Here is a 21968-nt window from a genome sequence, read left to right on the forward strand (position 1 = left end):
ACTCTCACCTCTAGCATTCTGGAAGGGTCTCCTATTCTGGAAGTGGCTCGGGTTCTGCATTTGCCTTGTTCCCGCAGGAGCGAAGGTAACCCTCCTTCAGGAAAGAAAGCATCATCATCACCCCGATCCTCTTTAAGATGCCAATGCGAAATCTTTTGTTAGCATGACTAACCAGATCCAAAGAACTGCCAGAGCAGGGCCAACCTGTTACAGCAGACATCTTGGTGCGGAAGCCCCAAGACGTTGTGACTTTTGAGAGAGAAGGAAGAGAAGGTAAGGACTCTTTGGTGAGAGGAAGAGAATCAATGGATCTAGTGCACAGCAGAAAAGGAGGCTTACGCCCACGGGTCCACGAGCCCCTGCTCCAAGGGGTCTCCCTAAAACAGGGTAACTGAGTTTTACACCCTCATTCAAAGTACAGCTCCCCTCCATCACCGAGAGAAGGGAGGGGGTAAGGATCTCCGAGTTTCGTTAAATTCAAGAATCTCTTACACAGGGAACTTCAAGGAAACTAGTTTGATTAAAATTTACTGCACGCCCACAGAGTGCTGGGCAGTCCGAGGAACCGAGCAAACTAAAAGTACAGTCTCATCCCAGAAAAATAAAACCCGGGCTGGCTCTGGGGACCCTCATTTCTTCGGAGTGCACTTTGGGTTCTGAGCCTCACAGATCATCAATATTTCTCAGTACGTGGACTCCCACTGGGCTTCCCAGAGGCCTTCTGAAAAGCTGAAGGATTAGGGGGCGGAGCGGGGCGGGCTGGGGAGGTGAGGCTGCTAGGGCGGCGTGCGGGGCGTTGTGGGGGGGGCATCTAGGTGCGTTCCCCACTCGGAGCTGCGCAGAGACTCTTCCAGGAACCGCCTGGCACCCTGGGCCGTGGACTTTGGCTGCTGTGCGTCCCATCTGCTCCTCTCCTCCTACCCCCAGCAGTCTCGGAGCCCCACTCCGGGGCGTGTCCTGCCTACCTCCTGCACACAGTGGTCCACTCTGCCGGCTCCAGCGGCGGGCGGAGCGGCGGCTTGCGGGAGCTGGAGCAGCGGTGGTGCGAGCCGCCCGGGAAAGCAGCGGTGGCAGCGGTCGGCGCTCTGGGCCGGGCCGGCACCTGTCCGGAGCAAGAGGAGCAAGGGTAGGGTGGGTGACAGCAGCTCTGAACCTCGGAAGAAGTTGGCACCACCCAGCTGGGATCCTGCTGTTCCTATCAACCTCCTGCTGGCCCTCAGGGAGGTAGCACCGAGCTGGGGACACCGGTGTGGGCAAACATGTGCAGCAACAGCTAGAGGCCTCGGGACAGGTTATCGTGTGGTCCAAGAGCAGAGAGACAAGGCAAGGGGCGCCTTGGACCATGGCAGCCTCCAGCCTGGACTTCGGGGAGGTGGAAACTTTTCTGGATAGGCATCCAGAGTTGTTGGAAGACTATTTGATGCGGAAAGGGAAGCAGGAGCTGGTGGACAAGTGGCTACAAAGGCACAGTCCGGGAGAGGGGGCTTCAGGCCTGAAGCCTGCCCTGGCTGGCACTGGCAGCTTGGCTCAGGGTAGTGGCAGAGGCAGCACTGGGAATGCTGGTGTTGCTGGACCACAGGGCTCTGCTAACAGCCATCCCATGCCCAGTGGTGGGGAAAGTGCTGGGGTTCCCCTGAGCCCCAGCTGGGCCAGTGGCAGCCGGGGCGATGGGAACCTGCAGCGGAAAGCTTCGCAGAAAGAGCTGCGGAAGAGCTTTGCCCGCTCCAAAGCCATTCATGTGAACAGGACCTACGATGAACAGGTGACCTCCCGGGCCCAGGAGCCCATGAGCAGTGTCCGGCGGAGAGCCCTGCTCAGGAAGGCCAGCTCTCTGCCCCCCACCACAGCCCACATTCTCAGCGCCCTGCTGGAATCGAGGGTGAATCTGCCTCAGTACCCCCCTACGGCCATCGACTACAAATGCCACCTCAAAAAGCATAACGAACGCCAGTTTTTTCTGGAACTGGTCAAGGACATCTCCAATGACCTTGACCTCACCAGCCTAAGCTACAAGATCCTCATCTTTGTCTGTCTCATGGTGGACGCTGACCGTTGCTCTCTTTTCTTAGTGGAGGGGGCAGCTGCTGGCAAGAAGAGTTTGGTCTCCAAATTTTTTGATGTGCACGCGGGAACCCCACTCCTCCCATGCAGCAGCACAGAGAACTCAAACGAGGTGCAGGTCCCCTGGGGCAAAGGCATCATTGGCTATGTCGGGGAGCACGGAGAGACAGTCAACATTCCTGATGCCTATCAGGTAGGGCTCTGCTTGTCCTCTGGTCCCCAGCCCCAGCCTGGCATCCAAACCTCCCCTCATCCTTTGACAACCAGGACTACTTTTATTTAGATCCTTTGCAATATAGTCTTGCTATTTGAGTTCCTTCCAGAGTTTAGTTAGAGAGTGATATTATCTTTGATGGAATGGTCTTTTCCTAACACAATGGCTTATGGGAAAATTCTGTATCACTCAGTAACTCCACATGTATCTCTGTCAAGATACTATCCCTAAGAACAGGTCTTATGGTTTAAATGCATCTGTGAACTGCTAGAAAGAAGATTATCTTCTAGAGCCCCAGTGATCCTGAAGAAAATGGGTGTTTTGTGTCTCTGGGGTTTGCCAGGGGATGGGGGGATGATAATATTCCATATTGTATTTCAAGGTTAGAAGGTGAACAGAGAACCTAACTCTGAGATGCCTGCCTTTTCTCTAGTAAATTTGCACGAGTTCCAAGACAGGAAAGATGGGACAGACTGACTCTCTGGCCCATTCGGCTCTTCTTCATGTCTGCTTCAGGGGAGTTTAGAGAGGCTGGACAAATAAAGGGACTCAGTCATCTTCAAGCCTGGACATAGCAGTCAGCTTTAGATGGAGGTGGGCAAGCAGGTTTTCAGTTTGTAGAATACCCCCATTGGTATAGGGTTTTTTTTTTTAAAGCAATTCCCAAGGCAATAGGCACAGCAAACATGCTAGATTCAAGTGAAAAGGCAAGCCCAGCGTGTTGCTGTGTGGTTTTTCTGACTTCATTTTGACAGTGATTTGAACTTGATACGAGATTGTTGAATCTGAAAGTTCTCATTCTGTCAGTCCCTGAGGGGCGGAGCTGGGTGTCACTCTCTGTGAGACTTTCTCCGAGTTCCTAAGAATGGAAAGTTCTCACCCTTGCTTCTATGGTTGTTTTATGTCTATATCTTTGTCTCATGGAGACATATGTTTCTCTAGAGTTTGGATGCCATTGAGTACAGTAGCAAAAAATGTGGGAAGGACTTTTTTTGCATTTTTTCCTCTGTTTCACCTGCAAGTTTATAATTTTACATAGACCAGCTGAACTGAGCTAAACCCAAGTCTCATATATTTGTGACATGTCTGTCAATATGACCCTTTAACATTAAGGAGATCCTGGGAAAGTGTTTTATTTTGTTAATCTTTTGTTATTCACTATGTTCTTCTTAAAGACCTTGACAAGTTGAGGATCAGCAACCTAGTTATGATTTTCAATAAGTGTCAATTTCTCTATGGTCCTAAAAAGTCATGGGAAGAAATGAAAACATTTAGGAATTGATGTGTTGAAGAGCCTGTAAGATCACACATCTTTTTCCTCTCTTTCCACACCCATATTGTATGTGTGAGCTACAAAAGACCCTCCTGAACTGGAGGACACTCGTGCAACCCTGGGCAGTAGTCTTTTTATTGCCTTTAAAATTCTTATTCATCCATAATTGATTTTCTCCTATTTCTATGGCTTTTTAAAACTATTCTCCTTCAGCTCATAACTTTCATTGGATATTGTTCATACACAGCACTTTCAAGCCTAGAGTTCTTGGCACCCCCAGCCTGCCTTGCTGAGGCCTAGGATTGGGACTGTGGAGGCCGTGACAGGCAGTGACAATCGGGTTTTCAGTGGCTGTGGCTCCCTGCGAGCTCAGCCCTTACTCTGCAGTCCGGGTGTAAAGCAAGTTGCCTCTTTGTATTTGGAAACTGACACGGGAGAAGGGAGCTTTTTCTTTTCCCGTTTCCCCCAGGGCAGTGACAGTGGCTATAAATAAGACAAGCTTGTTGGCGAGCTGAGAAGGGAAGGTAGGTGGAAGGTGCTACAGGGAGCTCAAGATCTTGGGCCACTTTAGTTTCACCTGTTTCGGGCGAGGAATCTCTTGTTGTTGCTGCCGTTATTATTATTGACTTTGCCGTTGACTTCTGCTCTGTAGTTGTGTGCTTTTAGTTGTTTGTGTCTTCTTTCATTTTTACTTATGATGCTCTCTGATGAAACTGCTTTTTTCCCCTTTTGTGTTAATACATTGTCATCATCATTAGTTGAGCCTAAAGAGAATTAATCTCACTGCCTCCATTTCTCCACTCACAAAGTGGCAACAATGCCCCTCTCTGGCAAAGGCTGTTCCGTGGACACGAAATGAGATGCTGCACCAAAGCCCCTAAGACTGTACCGGCACGTGGCAATTATTTAAGAAATGGCAACCATCTGTGGTGATGGTGGTGGTGGTATCTGGTTTGTCTGTATTCTTGTTTCCCTCCTTTCAAGTGTTCCCCTCATCTGAGACTGGGCACATTTGAGCAGTCTAATCTTTCCCTGATCCAAGCTCCGCCTTCAAAGCAACTGTTTTTGAGCCAACGTTACATTTAAGGAATATGTAAATAGATGTCCTTCTATTCTGAAGAGTCCCTTAAGTGTCATTGATGACAGCCAATCATATCCTAGCCTAGCCAGAGCTCTGTGCTTTGTTCCCCCAGGTGAGTTTCGCAGACCTGAATTGCTGCTGCCCCCCCTTGCCTGTTCTAGCATTTTCCCCATCTTTCCCCTTCTCTGCACTTACGGATGTCTCAAAAAGAAGACTGGTCCTTCCAAGGTCTAACTTTAATAAAAGTTAGTTTATGTTCATGGGTGTCTGCCTGCGTGTGAAAATGGCATTGCATGTGCTGGATCTAGACGTTCAGATGTTTGCCATCTGCCATGTGGATGCTGAGAACTGAACCCCAGTCCTCTGGAAGATCAGGGTTCTTAGCTGCTGAGCCATCTCTCCAATCCCACATTTGACTATAATTCTGATGCATTAATTCGTCTGTCTGTAAATATCTTGAAGTCTCTATGTAAAAATATAACCATCCTTCTTGATTCTTTATAAGCCCAGAGAGTTAAAAGTGTGTCTTGCTCAAATCCAGTTAGTGCTCTTTTTTTCTTCAGAAGAATAAAATTCTATCATGCAGAGTTTCAAAAATTTAATTATTGGGTAATTAGGTTAATGATCTTAATCACGTGAGAAAGAAAAAGGCATTAAAGCCACTTACACAATTATGATGATGAATATGGCATCCTGAAGTCAAGAGTAGACTATATAATGAGATACTAAGGTTGAATAGGAGTCTGGCAGCAAAACTAAATCTCCTTCGCTTCCACTGCTTTACATCGCGTTTCTTAGTTGGTCCTAAAAAACAGGATTGAAATTGGGGGGAAAAAATAAAGAATTGCGGGTGGAAAAATACACGGCTTTTAGGTATCCAGTTTGATCACAGTGACTATAATTTACCTTTCTTCTCTGACAGTTATAAGTTATTAAACAACCCACTTTAATATAGTAATGAATAAATTGCCCTCCAGAGGTTGCAAATAAGAACGCTTAAGTAACAGGTGTTCCCTTTGAGATTATTCCAAACGCCCAGAATACAGCACGTTAGACCTTAGTAAAAAGTGCGAGATGAGTCTGTGTCAGTGTTGATAATGACGATACAGGTGTCTGCTGGGCTTGGGTCTGAAAAGCAGCAGGCTGTTTTGTTAGGTGAACTGAGAGGAGGCACGGGGATGACGCAGGACAGTTCCAGGTGTGCTGGTCTTTCTGTTTACACAACAGAGTCACTGATTCGTCAGATCCCACAGGCAGGCAGAGAGCCCGTTATAGTCGTGGGTGTACAAAGGCGAGAGGGCATGCTTGCTTCCTGTACCCCAAGCCTCCAGGCAGCGAGCTCTGAGCTTTCTGCTACACTGTACTCGAACGGCAAAGCTGGATTGCGTCTCTTTCACGGTCACTGCAGAGCCCAGGTTGGTGTAGAGGATTCCCTGAAGGAGGCACCACGCTAACTGTTTAGAACGGTCAGGTTTTCCGGCTGGAGATGATTTTCAGGCTTGTGGACGCGTTTTAGGTTCTATGAAATCACATCAGACAAAAGAGTGAGGTGTAAGCACAGAACGCGTGTACGCGACAAGGAGTGTTTTAACTCAGCTGAAAGACTGCATGTGCTATATGTAGTTCATGTGTGCAAAAGTGAGTGGAGGACACGAGGATCTCGAGTATCTGATAAGAGAAGCTGTTGGCAGTAGGCCACAAGAAGCTCCTTGGTGGGATGCAAACGGCACATTGAGTAGCTGGGTGGCAGTGACTGAGGAATGGGGCAGAGGAAGGCGTGAAGCTGGGAGAATAATTGGGAGTGTGTTACGATGGTCTGGCAGGGCCATAATGAGCAACTCAACTCCAACAGAGATGGGTATTGGGGGTACTGGCACCAAGGAACAGGTGGGAGGATGTGTCCTGTGGGTGAGAATATGGGTGTGGGGGAGGGTAAATCAATGGTGATTTGGGGAGTCTACGCTTGAGAGATAGGGGGAGGGTAACAGCTTTATCAGACATAGGAGGCATGGGGATACGGTGACCCATTCCTGCAACCCCAGCCTCCGTGCATACAATCTGATTGGTTGCTCTAAGTCTACCTAGTGCCTTTGAGGTCAGCCTGGGCTACAGGATGGGACCCTTGCTTAACACAAAGTGAAGCAAGCAAATAAATAAAACCCCAACCAGAGAGAGGAGCCAGGTTAACAAAACAGCTCTGTCATTTGTGGAGTTCAGTGTAAAATGATGGCACTGAGACACCAGCCTCCCGTTCCCAAGAGTCTGCGCTCCAAACCACAGCCACTTCTGGGCAGAAATCCTAAATGATCGCAACTGCCAGGCCGAGAAGTTCTTGAATCTGGCCTGGGGTGGGTGAGAGGCCCTGGATGAACTTCCTGCTGAATGATCCCTGGTGCCTGTAGCTCAGGGTGGAGATGATCACAACCTTGTTCCACCCTGAGCTGGCACGGGCCACACGGTTGTTTCCACCCAGACTCCACTCAGGAGCAAAGAGCTACAGCCGATGAGGCATACAGGCTCCTCTTCCCCTAGAGACAACCAGGTTTCTGTGCCTATTTCCAGAGCAAAGGGGAGAGGAGGCAGTCTGGATGGGACCTTGTATGCTAGGGAGCGAAGGTCGGGTGGCCAAGACCTAATTTGGGGGCAGAAAATGGGACGGGAGCACACATAGAACCCAATCTCTGAACTCAGGGTTCAGACTCATTCGTCTGATTGGACTTTACATGCAAGGAAGATACTAAGGCCAGAGTGTTAAGGATGTCTCACAGGGCAGTGGAGCAGCATCCGCCCCTCCTCCCACAACGGCTCTGGCCACATGTTCACTGGCCCTGCCTGACTGTGAGTCATACTGAGTATAAGAGGTTCAATTTTATTCCAGCCCAGTGTGTATTGCAGTCCTTCACGTGGCCTCAGCTCATCCTAATTAAATTATGTGCCATTTTCGATGCCTGGATAGGGCCTTTCTATTTCTGTGCTTTGCTTCCTTCCTGCCAGGGAGACTATTTTTCCTCCATCTTTGCCCATCCAAACCCTACTCTGCCTTCCCCTGATATGAGAAGAGACAGCTGACTGGTCGAGCTAGAGAGGAGACAGAAAACAAAACAGAAGTCAGATAGTCATTGTACTTAAGAATGTGTTATACTATAGTAGTATGGTCATTATGGATCAATACTTAATGGATCATCACCTATAATACTATACTAATATTTAACAGTTCATGGAATTTTATTTCCACCTGATTTTGGTCTTCATTTTTACATTTAAAATGTCAGTCTGAGAAGGAATTGATTTTAGACATCTGGAAAGTCTGGTGTGAAAAGTGCCTCTGTCCCTAATGAGGGAACGGGGTGAGGGGGGCACAGATCATTTATGGTCCCATCGTTGAGCGGTGAGGTTGACTTTAAAAGGGATGTTGGCCCTACTCCAACACTGTGTAATAAAGGAGTTCCATGAAATTTGATTTCAGCTCTGTACGCAGTGTTTTAAAAATTCCCTCAAGCCTACAAGCAAGTTCACCATCCCAGAATCGATTTTTGTGCTTGCAGTAGGAACCATTTCCTACTTCAGCCCCTCTTCCTGACAGACACATGATGGTGATAAACACAGGACAAATCACACTTGGTTGCCTGGTCTGTGGACGGAGCGCAGACAAGTCCTGGTCCCCAGAAATCCCAGAGAGGTGATTTAAGGTGAACTTAAGTCTCTCCTTTTACCCATAAACTAAATGTTTACTAATCTGACTGATTTATTTTGCTTCTTGAGGTTTGGTCACCTGTTTATTTACAAGGCAGGCTTAACTTGGAAGCTAACTTTTCCTGTCTAATACAGTATTCAGGAGCATGAGTTTTCCTCTTGAATAGCTTTTCTCTGTCTTGTAGAGAAATCACAGAGATCCCGGAGGTACACTGCTTGCTTCTTTGGTTCCTTATTTTAAGGGTGGTGTCTTGCAACCTGACCACATTCCTGCAGGAGAGCAGGATACGAGTCATAAAATGGCAAGCTTAATTGTAAGAAAGTGGGATGGGTTTATAATATTTTGGGAGAAACTCAGGTTCTTGGTCATTTATAGGCATTGGAGGCTAAATGTACTTATTTGTGTTTGGATGAAAATAGCAAAGAAAACCAGTTTCCCGGCTTTATAAGATGTGAATTTGCTATCAACACAAGGGTTTCTTATTAACCGGTTAGTTCCAGCAGAATGGTGGTTTCACACGTTAGTGATAAATTGCTTTTGATCAGAAAATATAGGTTTGCAAATGTCAGATGAGAAACTATGAGACATCTCTGTAGGGCTTCAATTAACACTTTTGGTAAGAGGCAGTGGGAATGTCACTGGTGATTAACAGTAAGCCCTCTCACCAGAGTACTATAGGCCAGTTCTCAGCCCTTCAGTGAGAATCAGTCCTTTCAAGACTGCTTCATTTTACAGGAGGCAAGACTGAGGCCTAGCCACCTTAAGAATTGTTCAAAATGATTCAGCTGACCAGGAGGGAGCTGGGATTCAAGCTGAGATTTGTGGCCTGCAGAACTTTCATGCCCAGCTAGTTCTTGAACCATCTTTCCTGGCTGCTCACAAGTGTATGCACACTTTCCCCGTCCTTTCCTCGGCCCTCCATCACAGTCTAAGTAGTCACGATGGCTCCCAATGACATCTTAGCACTGGGGAGTCTAGGATGCACATTTGGAGACAGCCTGGGCTACCCAGTGAGCTCTGCTCCAGTTTTTCTCTCTCATCCTTAGAAGTTCATCTTCTTGAAACTCGCTGATCTGTGTCTCATCCTACCTCGGCTCCACATCTGGCTGCCTTCTTCCAATCTCTGCGATGACGTAAAGGCACCTGCTCTCCTTCCTTAGTGTCAGCACTGCTGGGTACTTGTTTTAAGTGATCTTGTGCATGCGAGCCCGATGAGATCTGGATCAAGCCTTCACTAACCTTCACTAACCCTGCAGTGGACCCAACAGAGACGATAGTGAACCGGGTCATTTTCTTTCTCCCTGCCCGACAAGTCCTGCCTATTCAGACAACATGGATGACTGAGCTGGAAGCCCATCTCCTCAGTCTGTCTGGACTGGCTCATTCTGTGGGTCAACCTGACACAAGCTAGAGTCGTCAGAGGGAGGAGCCTCCGTTGAGGAAAAACCTCCATGAGATCCAGCTGTAAGGCATTTTCTCAATTAGTGATCAATAGGGGAGGGCCGAGTCCATGGTAGGTGGGACCATCTCTGGGCTAGTGTCCTGGGTTCTATAAGAAAACAGGCCGAGCATGCCAGGGAAGCAAACCATAAGCAGCTCCCCTCCATGGCCTCTTCATTAGCCTCCAGGTTCCAGCCCTGCTTGCGTTCCTGTTCTGACTTCCTCTAATGATGGCCTATTATCTAAAAGGGTAGGCCAAACTAACCTTTTCTTCCCAACTTGCTTTTGGATCATGGTATTTTGTTGTAGTAGTGAAAAGCCCTAAGAAAATATTCTTAAACTATTTGGCCTCTATTTTAAAGATTAAAAATAAGGACTAATAAAGCCCAAAGAGCTGGGGACGTTATCTGAACTGCTTGTCTATGCCAGTCAAGTCCCCCTTCTTCACTGTTCCTTCTTCTTTTCTTTTAAATAATATTTTTTCTTTGGCTTTAAAGAGTTCATGTGGACACCATATTATACACAGAAAGCCTAGCTGGGTGTGGTGGTGCACACCTTTGATCCCAGCAGTGGAGAAGCAGAGACAGGCAGATCTCATGTAAGTCTGAGGCCAACATGGTCTATACAGTGACTTTCAGGCCACACAGGGCTATGTAGTGACACCCTGTCTCAAACCAACAAAAAAAAAAAAAAGAACCAAATACTGGTAACTAAGAACATACCGCTGAAAACATCCATGGCAGGGCATTCCTGTTCTGCCTAGCTGGGTTTTCTGGTTTTCTTATGGTTATCTCATTCAGACAATGAAGATTTTTAAAGGTAAAGTAGCTTCTAGCTGAAGGCCTTGCCTGTCATAGGATTTGTTTTGTTTTGTTTATCTTTGCAAATCCCTTACAGATGTGGGGGATTATATTGATCAGCCTTGCGATTATTATTTTTTTTTTAGAAGCGTTGCCCTTTCAAGCTTATTGGTTGTAAGTATCATACTTCACACAGTTTCAAAAGGTCTCATAAATATTCAGTTTTCATATGGTTGCATTTACAAGCTATTGATTCTGACTTGGTCCTATTCGCTGTCCTTCTGCCCTATCCTTGCAAAAGCCCTGCTTCTCATCTGTTACTTAGAGTTATCACCAATAGATTGGACTGGTTGTTAGCTCTTTTCCCCTCCCCTCTTCTAAACTGCCACTCAGAGACTGGAAGGGCAACTTCCAAAACCCAGAGAGCACAACAGTTGTGAGGAGGGGCGCCTATCCAGGGCTTGTGGCCAGGGGAGAAGAACCCAGCCAGGGACAAGCCAAGTGTTTGGAGAGAGGAAGTCAGGAAAATATGCCCTACTCATGCCCTGCCCTCCCGCCATTGCCATACAGTGGTTGAAACCAGGAAGGCAGTGTGGACCAAGGGAATCCGGCCCAGCAGTCAGCTTCCTGGCACAGAACAGTACAAATATGGCAAGCACGGCCAGAGAGGGGAGACTAATGGTCCAGCAAGGACACACAGCTTTCTCACGAGGAACATGTGTGTCAAGACCAAGTCAGGGAGGAACAGGCTTAGACAAACTGAACGGCATCAATTTATAGAGTACTGAGATCCAAACCTGTTTTAACACCACAACGGCATCCACTTCCTTTCCATGTAACCTTACTGATTCCTGATGCTCTGTATTTTTTGAAGAAACGCCAGGATCATCCCAAACAGCTATGGCTTTGTTTTTGTCGATGGAGCTTTTCGCCTTGATTGTAATGTTTTTGTAAAAGATTTGACAGTGCAGAGGAACAAACTCTACTCTCAGGAGCAGGAATTGTCTGGGGTCTGTCGTCAGCTTTTCAGCAATGGCTTAGACAGCATTTCCCGGCACGGCCCCCTTACAGTACTTTTAAAGTATCTAATCATTAAATCAAATCATTACGTTCTCATCAGATGATGAAAAAGCATTTTCAAAAGCAATGTAAGTCCTAATTTATGTTTCCAAATGCACTCTCCAGAGTTCACAGCCTGGCTTCTGCCACATAGAAGAAACTTTTCATCTAGAATATCTGTATTGACTATTTCCTGTGTTCTCTCCCCCCTTCCAGCTTCTCTCTCTTCTCTCCAGCGCTCTCTCTCTCTCTCTCTCTCTCTCTCTCTCTCTCTCTCTCTCTCTCTCTCTCTCTCTCTCTCCTCTTCCTCCTCCTCCTCCTCCCCAGGGTTTTGCTATGTAGCTCAGACTGGACTTAAGGTTTTTCCTGCCTCAGCCTCCTCCGGGCTGGAATTAGAGGTGTGTATCACCATGGCCAGCTTTTCTATGTTCTTGATACTTGGCATTGGGGCATCCTGAAGAGATTGCTTCTCCCAAGGCTAGCCAATTCTAAGAGATTGAAAAAGCGCATAACTCACCCCTGTCCCTTGAGGGTGCCTCTGATATATGGACCCAACGATTCTGAGCCCATATCCCTACACTTGAAGTTATGGTTCCAGCTGCCCTAACTCGCCTGAGACACCAAAGAGAAATGACTTCAGACAAGGGAAAGCTTCTGTTGGCTCACAGGTTTTGAAGTTACAACCCTTAGTCACTTGGGTTTGAGCTGAGGTAGCTACACATGGTAGAGGAAGCTGCTTGCCTCATACTCCCAAGAAGCAAGAAGGCCTGGAGGACTCTGGACAAGATATACAAACACTTAGTTAATGACCTGCTTCCTTTAAACAGGCCCCGGATCGTAATGCTGACTCAGTGCTGAGTTCATTATGCGTTAGGCTGTTGAAAAAGTTAGAGCCAGTTCTCATGGGCCTCAACGTGAGCACGTCGCACCGAAAACCAAACCTGCAATGCATATTTCTTTGGGGAAGATTTCATTTTAAATAATTATTTCATACTAGGGCTTGGTACCAGACTAACCAGAGATGGCCTCTCTGACTCAGAGCCTACCAAAATTATTCAAACCAGCCAATCCTAAACCAACTCATGTGTCTTCCCTCCTTGCCTATTCCTTCCCTCAAAAACCCCATTGAAAGCTTCCAGCCTTGCTCTGCCCTCCTCACTTCTGCTAACTGACTGATACACTCCTTTCTCAATGTGACCTCCCAGCATGCTTTGCTTTTGGAGTCTGTGAGCCCAAACTCCCTCCCTCATGAAAATAATTTCTACATCTTTATGTCTTTCCATACAAGATGAAACATCATGGGATATCTAGCTATAATTTTTTTGCAAGACAATGATTATTTTAAAATACAAATAATTTGATAGCTTAAGGGAACATTAGACTGAGGGGATTTACTGATTGCAATGCACATTTGGCATTTGACAAACATTTTAAACTTCTTTCTATAATTGATCAGTACGTTTATTTTTCTAGTACAATGTGCAATGCCAAAACTATATGTTTGGTTTCTGTGCTGTATAATCTCCATATTAAATCTCCAGCCTCATAGTCTGCAGTTTTATTGTTGAAATCTTAAAGAGTTTAAAAAATAAGAATACTTGAATTAATTCATTGTGGAAAATATAATGTTGGCAAGTGACATTAAAGAGCAGATGAAGATCAGATTGCAATTCAACAAGTTCTTTAGCTTATTAGGTAATAGTTTATTAGGATAGGAGAATCAATAGCATGGAGGGAAGTGTTTGTGCGCGGGAGTGCATGCACGCACGTGTGTGTGTGCATGTATGTGTGTGCATGCATGTGTGCGTGTGAGTTGCATACTAGGAAAGTATCACACCATCAGCCTCACACCCCAAGCCTTTGTTGTCATTGTTTTTGAAACAAGGTCTCAAGATGGTTGCAAACCTGCAATTCCTCTTCTACTACTTCCTGAGAATGGGGATAACAGGCATGAACTACCATTTCTGGCTTCATGATTAATTTTACTTTAAATTTGTTGGCCACTAATTAACAGGAAGATTTCCTTCATGCTTTTTCTCCTGTGCTATCTAGGCATTGCTTTAAAGGCTGCGTGTTGTTTGTTTTACGTTTATGCTGTCTGTACTGCTTTATCAGGCTACCAGGATGTTTTAACCTTTACTTTTTTTTTCAATTAAAAATTTTGATAGTACTCTTTTATCATTTAAATGGCTGTGTACAGTTTAATGAGTGAATGGTTTTTATGGGTATTTTGCAACCTAATGTGCGGGGTTACATATTTAAAGTTTAATATCGGCTGTAATGGAGTTAAAAATTGTAGGCTTGGGACAGAGTTGCTAGGAAACATTTCTAGATTTTTATTTTTTTTTTCTGCACATGGATTTCTGGAAAAGTGAGGCTGGAAACTTCTATTTCCATAGCCCCCGTTCTAGAGGTATCACTTAACCTCCTTACCCTCTGCTTTTACAACTGTTGCCTGAAGACTGTACTGTGTTATTAGGACTCTACCAGCTATTAGGACTGTCTTCTGCTTCGTCCGTGTCTTCAGGAATGTGACACCAAGACCAGATTCTTCTCCTGCTTTTTGTTCTTCTCAGTCCTGGCTTGGAAAACATCAGACAACACGAGCTTCTCTTCTTGCTCATGGTCCTGAGATTATCATGTCGAGAACAAGGAGAGAGCCGTTAGGAGCAGCGATGTCCCGGCATTCCCACAGGGAGCAAACACACACATACGTATCTCACTGCAAATTAACCAACACAGTGTTTCTCAGCAAAGGCACCATTGGTATTTGGGATTGAGTAGATAATTCTTTGCTGCCAGTTGAGAGATGACGGTATATATATCATGGAATTCATAACATCTTTGGCCTCTACACAAGTGAGATGCTTGCTTCATCTTTAACAGCCTCCAGATACTGTCCAATAATCTCTGGAGATAAGGCTGGCTGCTACCCCACAGGCTTCGGGAACCAATGATGTGGGGAAAGTTGACAGTAATTATATAGTGTTTTAAGACTATTCATGGCTTCTAATGTAAAAATTCCAGGTCATCTTAAGGAAAATTTTATGGGTACAAATGCTAAGGTTTGTCTACATAAATATTTATTATAGTCTTAGTTATAATAGTGTAAAATTATCAACCAAAATGTCCGACTAAAGGCTTGGCTAACTAGATTATGGTTCATCATAAAATGGAATATTTAATCAGAGGAAATTGCTTACAAAATGCTATTAAATGAACAAAGCATGTTAGAAAGCAATAGACTCTCAGTTTTCTTAGCAACAGCAACAACACACGCTCAAAGGAAGTGATGGATAGAAGCAGTTTGGGAGTAGACACTCTGGATTTGGTCCCACGATCCACGACCTGTGTCAGATTTTATTTTTCCAGTCATTTGTGGCTGTAATGCTAACACAGGGGTGCCCTAAAGCACTAGTGCTGGGACTTTTTGAAATTATATATGAAAAATGTTGTTTGTTCTCTGGTAAGGACTCCTGAGTAGAGGTAAAAAGTCTGTCGCAAAAGGCTCGAAGCTGATAGGTCAAAACACGAGTAGAGGTAAGCTCGGAGGCGGGCGTTCAAGAATACGTTTCTTTTATACTTGAATGCAAATTTACATCGATATTAGGAGTTGCTTTCACCACAGTTGTGTCTGCACAGCAGAGTGTTCTACCCACTGTAGCCACACATGAAAGCTGATTTCTTACTCCTGCATGGCTAGCTGACAGGGAGCTCCCTTCCAAAGAAGTCTCTCCCTTGACGGCCTCCTCATCTTCAACAGAGGACTGCCTTCAGCTGGTGAGCGGGAGGGAGAAACGAAGTGGGTAGGTTCTGTAGACCCGGCGCCAGGGATAGCACCAACTTCCAGTGCCCGTTTCACTATGCTGGTGTGCGATGTGGCTGGCCGATGTGGCTTTATCCCATCCCAGACACATACCGTCACTGTCCTGCTCAGAGTCTGAGGTCTTCAAGCTGTAAGCTGTCCTCTCCAGCAGCTCTTCATGGTTCTGTTTGCAACAAGTGCTAAGGGAGAAAAAACCTGGAGGGTTTAAGAAGTGATCAGAAAGGCTCAGGGAGAATTTTGTAGAATCTTTTTGTTGTTGCCTGCTTTTCCTATCTATTGATGAGAATGAATTGGAGAACTGAAGAGAGGAAATTTGCTCAAGAGATTATTACTCTAAGCTCAAGGGTGTCATGATTACAAGGTCAAGGGATGTGATCAGGTCAGGGGACATAACTTGTGAAAAAGTAAATAAAAGAAAGTCATTAGGGTAGAAAAAATCTCCTTCCCCAGTATAGTACCTTCTGATCAGACCTCCTTCCAATACATGGGAGATAGGCAGATCCCAGAGGATGGGTGGGCTAGAGACCTCCCAGAATCCCTTTCTGGGTATGTTAGCATAGAGTAGGGATAATTTAGGACACTGAAGGAGCCTTGACTCCAGAGCCCAGCTGGGAAGGGACGCTAACAGTAGAATGAATCCACTAACCCTCATCAACATGACCCCTTCAGGGTCTTACATAGAATGAAGTAGAAGTCATGGGAGGGAACAGGAAGCTGGAGGCTGAGAACCCACTGGGACTGAACAATATGTGGACTCCTGAGCCATGATCGATCAGACTTCATATTCACAGCATATATCCAAAATGAATATTACTATCAATTTCAAGAGAATACTTTAGAGCATTTAGTGTGGGACAATGGTCTTGTCCCCTGTAAAGATTTGCCACTTGTATTGATTTAATAAAATGCTGATTGGACTGTAGCCAGTCAGGAAGTACAGGTCGGGGGGGACCAGAATAGGAGAATTCTGGGAAGAGAAAAGGCTCAGTCTACAATCATCACCCAGATGCAGAGGAAGCAAGATGAGAATGCCTCACTGATATAAGGTACCAAGCCACAAGGCTAACACAGACAAGAATTTAAGATGTAAGAGTTAGTTAATAAGAAGCCTGAGCTAATAGGCCAGCCAGTTTATAATTAATGCCTCTGTGTATTTGGGGGGGGGGATTGAACGACTTCAGGACTGGGAGGGACAGAGAACTTTACAAGTGTGGGGTCCTGTGTAACTGCATTGGATACCAGCTCATAGACCACACTGGGACAGAACCGATGCTATGATTTTATATGTAAGAATAAATAATGGAAGCCCATGAGACAGCTCAGTGGGTCAAGGTGCTTATCGTGTGAGCCTGGTGACAGGTTTAATTCCTGGAACTCATGTCTGGTGCACGGATGGACTTACCAAAGTTGTCCTTGCATGTTGTGGCATGTGGATCACTCCACCATGTACACAATAATAGTAATAATTAAATAATAATAAAAGTTCAAACAATACATTTAAAAGACTGAATGATTGGAGTGGAAGGTTTCATTCCCATAATGCTTTACCCAAATGACTCATATTCTTTTGACTTTTGTCATTTAATTTTGGCTCATTACTCTTTCTACTAAATTGTAAATTTATTAAAGGTATAAGCTATGGCTTTCCTGGTTTTGGAGGACTCTATATTAGCTTAGAACCTAACACATGTTATGATAGGTGTCTCTCTCTCTTTGTCTCTGTCTCTCTCTCACACACACATACACATACCTATAAACATGCTTGCAAATACAGAAGAAAACAGAACACAGCTGTGATTTGGTCACAAGAGCAAGTAAGAGTACTGTAGTAGGTTGGAGTGCCATGTTAGAACCTTCAGGGAATGTCACTGAACTAAGCCACTTATACGTCAAGGGTCCATTCGTTTCCTCATTCACTAGTGTAGGATGGGTACAGGGGTACAGTGGTCCAGCCTGGGAATGTTAGAGAGAGGAAGGCCCAGAGAACCAAATATTTCATGTATTACCAGTCAGACTGTGGAGGATAAAAGCAAGGAGTGAATGTATGTGTGTGTGTGCACGCGCACACACACATGTGTAGGGATTAGACTGCGGCTCCAATAGGACTGGACTGGGGCTTTGGCAAAATCAGATGGCGAGCTCATGACAGTAATGTTGGAACAAGGGTACTTATTCTGCTTTCCAGGTTCATTTAAACGATGGTAGCAGTGGTGGTGGCGGTGGCGGTACCTTTCAGGCAAGGCAGAATGATTCCCTGGAGAAAGTATGGAAGGTCAGACAGAGAGATCACTGATGCAGGGCGGAAACAGAAGCCAGATTAATGGCTATAGAGAGCTCATGCTGAAACCTTTAGGGACAGCAAATGCAGCCACTCCCACCCATTTCCACTGTCTCTGGGAAGCACTTATGATTCTCCATTCTGTGCTTGAGTTCAGTAAGGATGTCGGACTTTCTTCTTCTTCTTCTTCTTCTTCTTCTTCTTCTTCTTCTTCTTCTTCTTCTTCTTCTTCTTCTTCTTCTTCTTCTCCTTCTCCTTCTCCTTCTCCTTCTCCTTCTCCTTCTCCTTCTCCTTCTCCTTCTCCTCCTCCTCCTTCTCCTTCTCCTTCTTCTTCTTCTTCTGGAATTGAACTGATGGCCTCACACCTCACACATGCTAGTCAAACCCCATCAGTGTCTTGGATCGTTTTCAGTTCAGTTATCTACCATTGCTTAAAGACACTCAACCCATGAGAAGGCTAAAGCTCTTTTGGAGTCATCAGTGATCAGTTTTGTTAAGGAGCTAAATGACATTTCCAAAGACAGATCACAGCATACAGTGCTCTGCAGCTCAAGGGAATGCAGAGTGGACACACACATTTACTGCGCATGCCCCAGAACTCTCGGTGCTGCTGGCTCTCATCCTGTCTCCCCTTTCCTCTTCCTATGGTCTCTCCTCTCAGTGGTCCCTTTCTGTTAGGGCTCCCAACTCTTCCCCCAGCTTCTCTGTCTCCTACTGATCACCCTTACCTTGACTGTCTTTTTGTTTATCCTCCCATCTTCTCGCTCTTCCTGACATTACTGGTAACATGAAATAGATATAGCATTAAAATAAGGATCCACTCCCAGTTTTAATTTCAGAATCAAAATGTAAATCTCATAGACCTTCCTGCTTCTTTTACTACCATGTGGCCAGCGATTTCACCTTCTTTTCCATTTTATAATCAGGTACATGGAATATTTGCCTTCCCTTTTAAGTACACAGAGTTTAATTACATTTTAAACTGTTACCCCATGTGATCCTTGGTTGTAATGTGTTTCCTGTGGGTCAGTGTCTTGCAGTATAAAGAACCTTGCCTCCCAAGGACATTCTAAGAACAAATGGCAGAGAAACTGTCATTTAAATACTTGATATCCAACACCCAAGTTTTATTAAAATGAGGACAATGGTAAACACTTCTTCTTTGGAACTCTCAACAGCACTGTCTAAGTTGGTATGCCACCAACAGGCAGTTTATTTGTCTGGAGTCTTATCTCTGTTAACCCTATGATAGTCAGTGTGCCATGCAAGGGAGTGCCCCCCCCCCCTTTCTCAGTATACAAGAGGAAATACTTTTCATCTTCCTGAATGTGCCAGGATGTGTGTTGTTGGATTTAATCACCTCTGTTATTATAGCTCTTCTCCCTTAATGTCTTAATGCTCTAAAATGTGCTTATTCATTTGTGGAATTCAGCCACTGGGCTTGCTTTTGTCCCTCAAAGGGAGAGTCCCTTAGATCCCTAACATCTCTGTCTTCCTTTCCTTGTGGTTTCTAGCAGAACCCGATTGCCTCAGCTTTAGAAAGATATTTTTCTTCCTTGATAAAGGAACCCATTCATTATAGATGCATTCTTAATTCTAAATTCTCTATACACATATAAAGCTAAAGAATAGGCCATAGTGTCCACACTTTGAATAGGAAAACTTGAGTAAATGAGCCCCAGACAACTCTATACTTGTCCCATTTCTGGCAGAGCTGTCATCTTTTATAAACCACGTGTGTCTAAGGAGGCAGTTATCATAAAATATCCCTCATAATACTTATCGCTGCTGCAGTGGAAATGCTAGTTTGTCTATTTCCCATGTCCTCTTTGCAGAAATTCCTTCCATATATTACCCATATGGTGCATTTAGAATAAATAGAAATGTTTCTTGTATTTGAATATTATTTTATGCTTGGCAATGGTACAGAATAATCTCATTGATTTTCCTGGTAACCCAGAGAGGAAGGCAGGGTAGGTGCTGTCTTCTCCTGTTCTCTTTTACTGAGGAGGAAAGAAGGGCCAAGGGACCACAGGCCCCAGCATCAGAAACAGGCTGTTCTGTCTCTCCCTCTGTGTCTCCCAGTCTCAGTCTTGGAGAAGACCCAGTGAATAACTTCCTTTTTTTTTCTGCTCTGAACCAAATGAATCGGAGGGGGAAAAGACAAGGAATATGCCATAGTTCATTTTCTGTTACTATTACAAAATACCCAAGATAATATAATTCGTAAATAATAGGGATTTGTTTATTTCAGAGTTCTATAGGCTAATTGGCCCAAGATCATGGTGTGGGCATTAGTGAGGGCCTCCTTGCTACATCATGTTGTGGTGGAGGCTATCCCATGGTGAGTCAGACCAGATGACGTCATAAGGCTTCACCCTCATGATGCCCTCTAACCCCAATTATCTCCGGAAGGCCCCACCTTCAAATGTCATCAGCGTGAATTTGGGGATTCAGTTTCTAACACAAACTTTTGGGGGAACATATTCAAACCAGAGCAGAATGCATATGAATCATCAAAATATCACATTATAATCAGTGAGGCAGACATTGGCATACACACTTGTGTTTACAGGCATTTATAACATTCAGTTCAAGTTAGATAGACATGCCTTTCCAGGTACAAACAGTGCCGAGTGTCCAAAGTCCCCCGACATGAGGTGATAGCCTTGAGACAAATGGAGGGTTTGCTACTTGCAAGGAGTCTGTCCCCTGAAAAAGAAGAATCATGAAGGACAGGCTACACAGTCTCCCTACTCCTTACTTGGGCAGATGACCCTAACTTCTCAGAACCGAGGAGTGGGTGCCATGGTTGGAGAAGGTAGGGAACCTACCATGGGATCCAGAGAAGGAAAGAGTTTCTCTTTCTCATAGATGCCTTGCCTCCTGACCAATAAACAGTCATCCCTGACAGAAGAGAACTGTTTTTCACCACTCCCTCCACAACTTTCTCCTTTCTGTGCCTCCTCTTCCTGATTGCCAGGTGCCAAGGCTAAACCACGGACACCCCCCTTGAATTCTTGGATTTCCCTCGCTCCCTGTCTGAGCTCTGTCAGCATGCTCTTTTGATTTGCACTGAAGAAACCTCAGATCGGTCCATCTTTCTGCACTTCGACACGATGGTTGCCTAGAATCACAATTACACTCAAGCCCTGCTATCTTTCACCTTTCTGCTGAAACTGCTCACTCACAGGCTTGTCTATTTCACTATTTACCATAGTCAAAAGGATGCATATGAGGCCTTGGGGGTTATTAAAGTGCCTACCGGTATGGCACAGTAGAGGAGGGTCAGGCCAGCTTCTCCAAGGGGTTAGCTATCCTTCTTGCTTTCATTCTGACAGTAGAAGACCTGTCAGCAGAGGGAACACACATCTGGGTTGCTAGGTATGTACCCTTCACTAATGGGAAGAGCAGCAAATAATTTTTTTCTTCTGTTTACCTTGAGATCTTCGTGCATAACATGAGAGAGCTAAGAAAATGATTTCCAGGGACTTTCCATTAAGAGAAAATAAACTCTACAACAAATGGCTCTGCCCAAGTGTTTTGAATGAGTAGCTTTGTAGAAAATTATGTTTGGTATTGGGTGAGCCTTGCGCCTGAACTGCGCATAGAGTGACTAGTATATGCGCTAGAAGGTCACAGATGAGGTTCAGAAGTGTCACTGGCTGGCAAGTATGACTAGGCCTCTCGTAATGAGAGGTGAAGGTGTAAGTCACAAAACAATCCCACACCAGTTCAGAATCATGGATAACAAAAGGTTTATTTATTTAAGGGGAAAACTTACAGATCACTGTCCTAGACAACAGTCCTTTGAACAAAACAGGAACAGAGTCTAGCAGCCGGAAGCCAGAGCCAGAAGCAAGAGAGAGGGCAAATGGTTACCACTGCTTTTTATAGTATAAGAGACCACACTCAAGTGGGCTGGTATCTTAAAGGCCATTGGCTAAAGGAGCAGAATGGGCTCCCACAGCAGAGAGGTTATTTTGAGGAAACATGTCTTTATCTATCATTGAGACAGCTGATGGAAGGCAATTCCTTGGTATCATCATTTCATACCTTCTACAGGAAAAAGATGATCTTGGTTCCAGTCTCCTTCTGTAGGGCTAAGGATGCAGCTAGGTTGAGAGAGTGCTTGCCTTGAATGTGCAAAGCTCCGGGTTCAGTCCTCAGCACCACATAAACTGGGCGTAGGGATACACATCTGTAATCCTATACTTGAGAGGCAAAGGCAGGAGGATCAGA

At 45.1% G+C, this 21968-nt stretch overlaps 1 protein-coding gene across 1 annotated transcript in view; it reads left to right on the plus strand.

Annotated features, from left to right (window-relative positions):
- Positions 1 to 1067: 1067 nt before the first annotated feature.
- Pde11a (phosphodiesterase 11A) overlaps positions 1068 to 21968 on the plus strand; it is a 262795-nt gene continuing 241894 nt past the window's right edge. Inside the window, exon 1 of the mRNA XM_075984824.1 lies at positions 1068 to 2254. Within this exon, the coding sequence (XP_075840939.1) occupies positions 1343 to 2254 (912 nt within the window). The 5' untranslated portion in view covers positions 1068 to 1342. The remainder of the gene's footprint in view (positions 2255 to 21968) is intronic.

The sequence above is a fragment of the Microtus pennsylvanicus genome, chromosome 9, assembly GCF_037038515.1.
Source record: "Microtus pennsylvanicus isolate mMicPen1 chromosome 9, mMicPen1.hap1, whole genome shotgun sequence".
In the NCBI taxonomy this organism is placed as follows: domain Eukaryota; kingdom Metazoa; phylum Chordata; class Mammalia; order Rodentia; family Cricetidae; genus Microtus; species Microtus pennsylvanicus.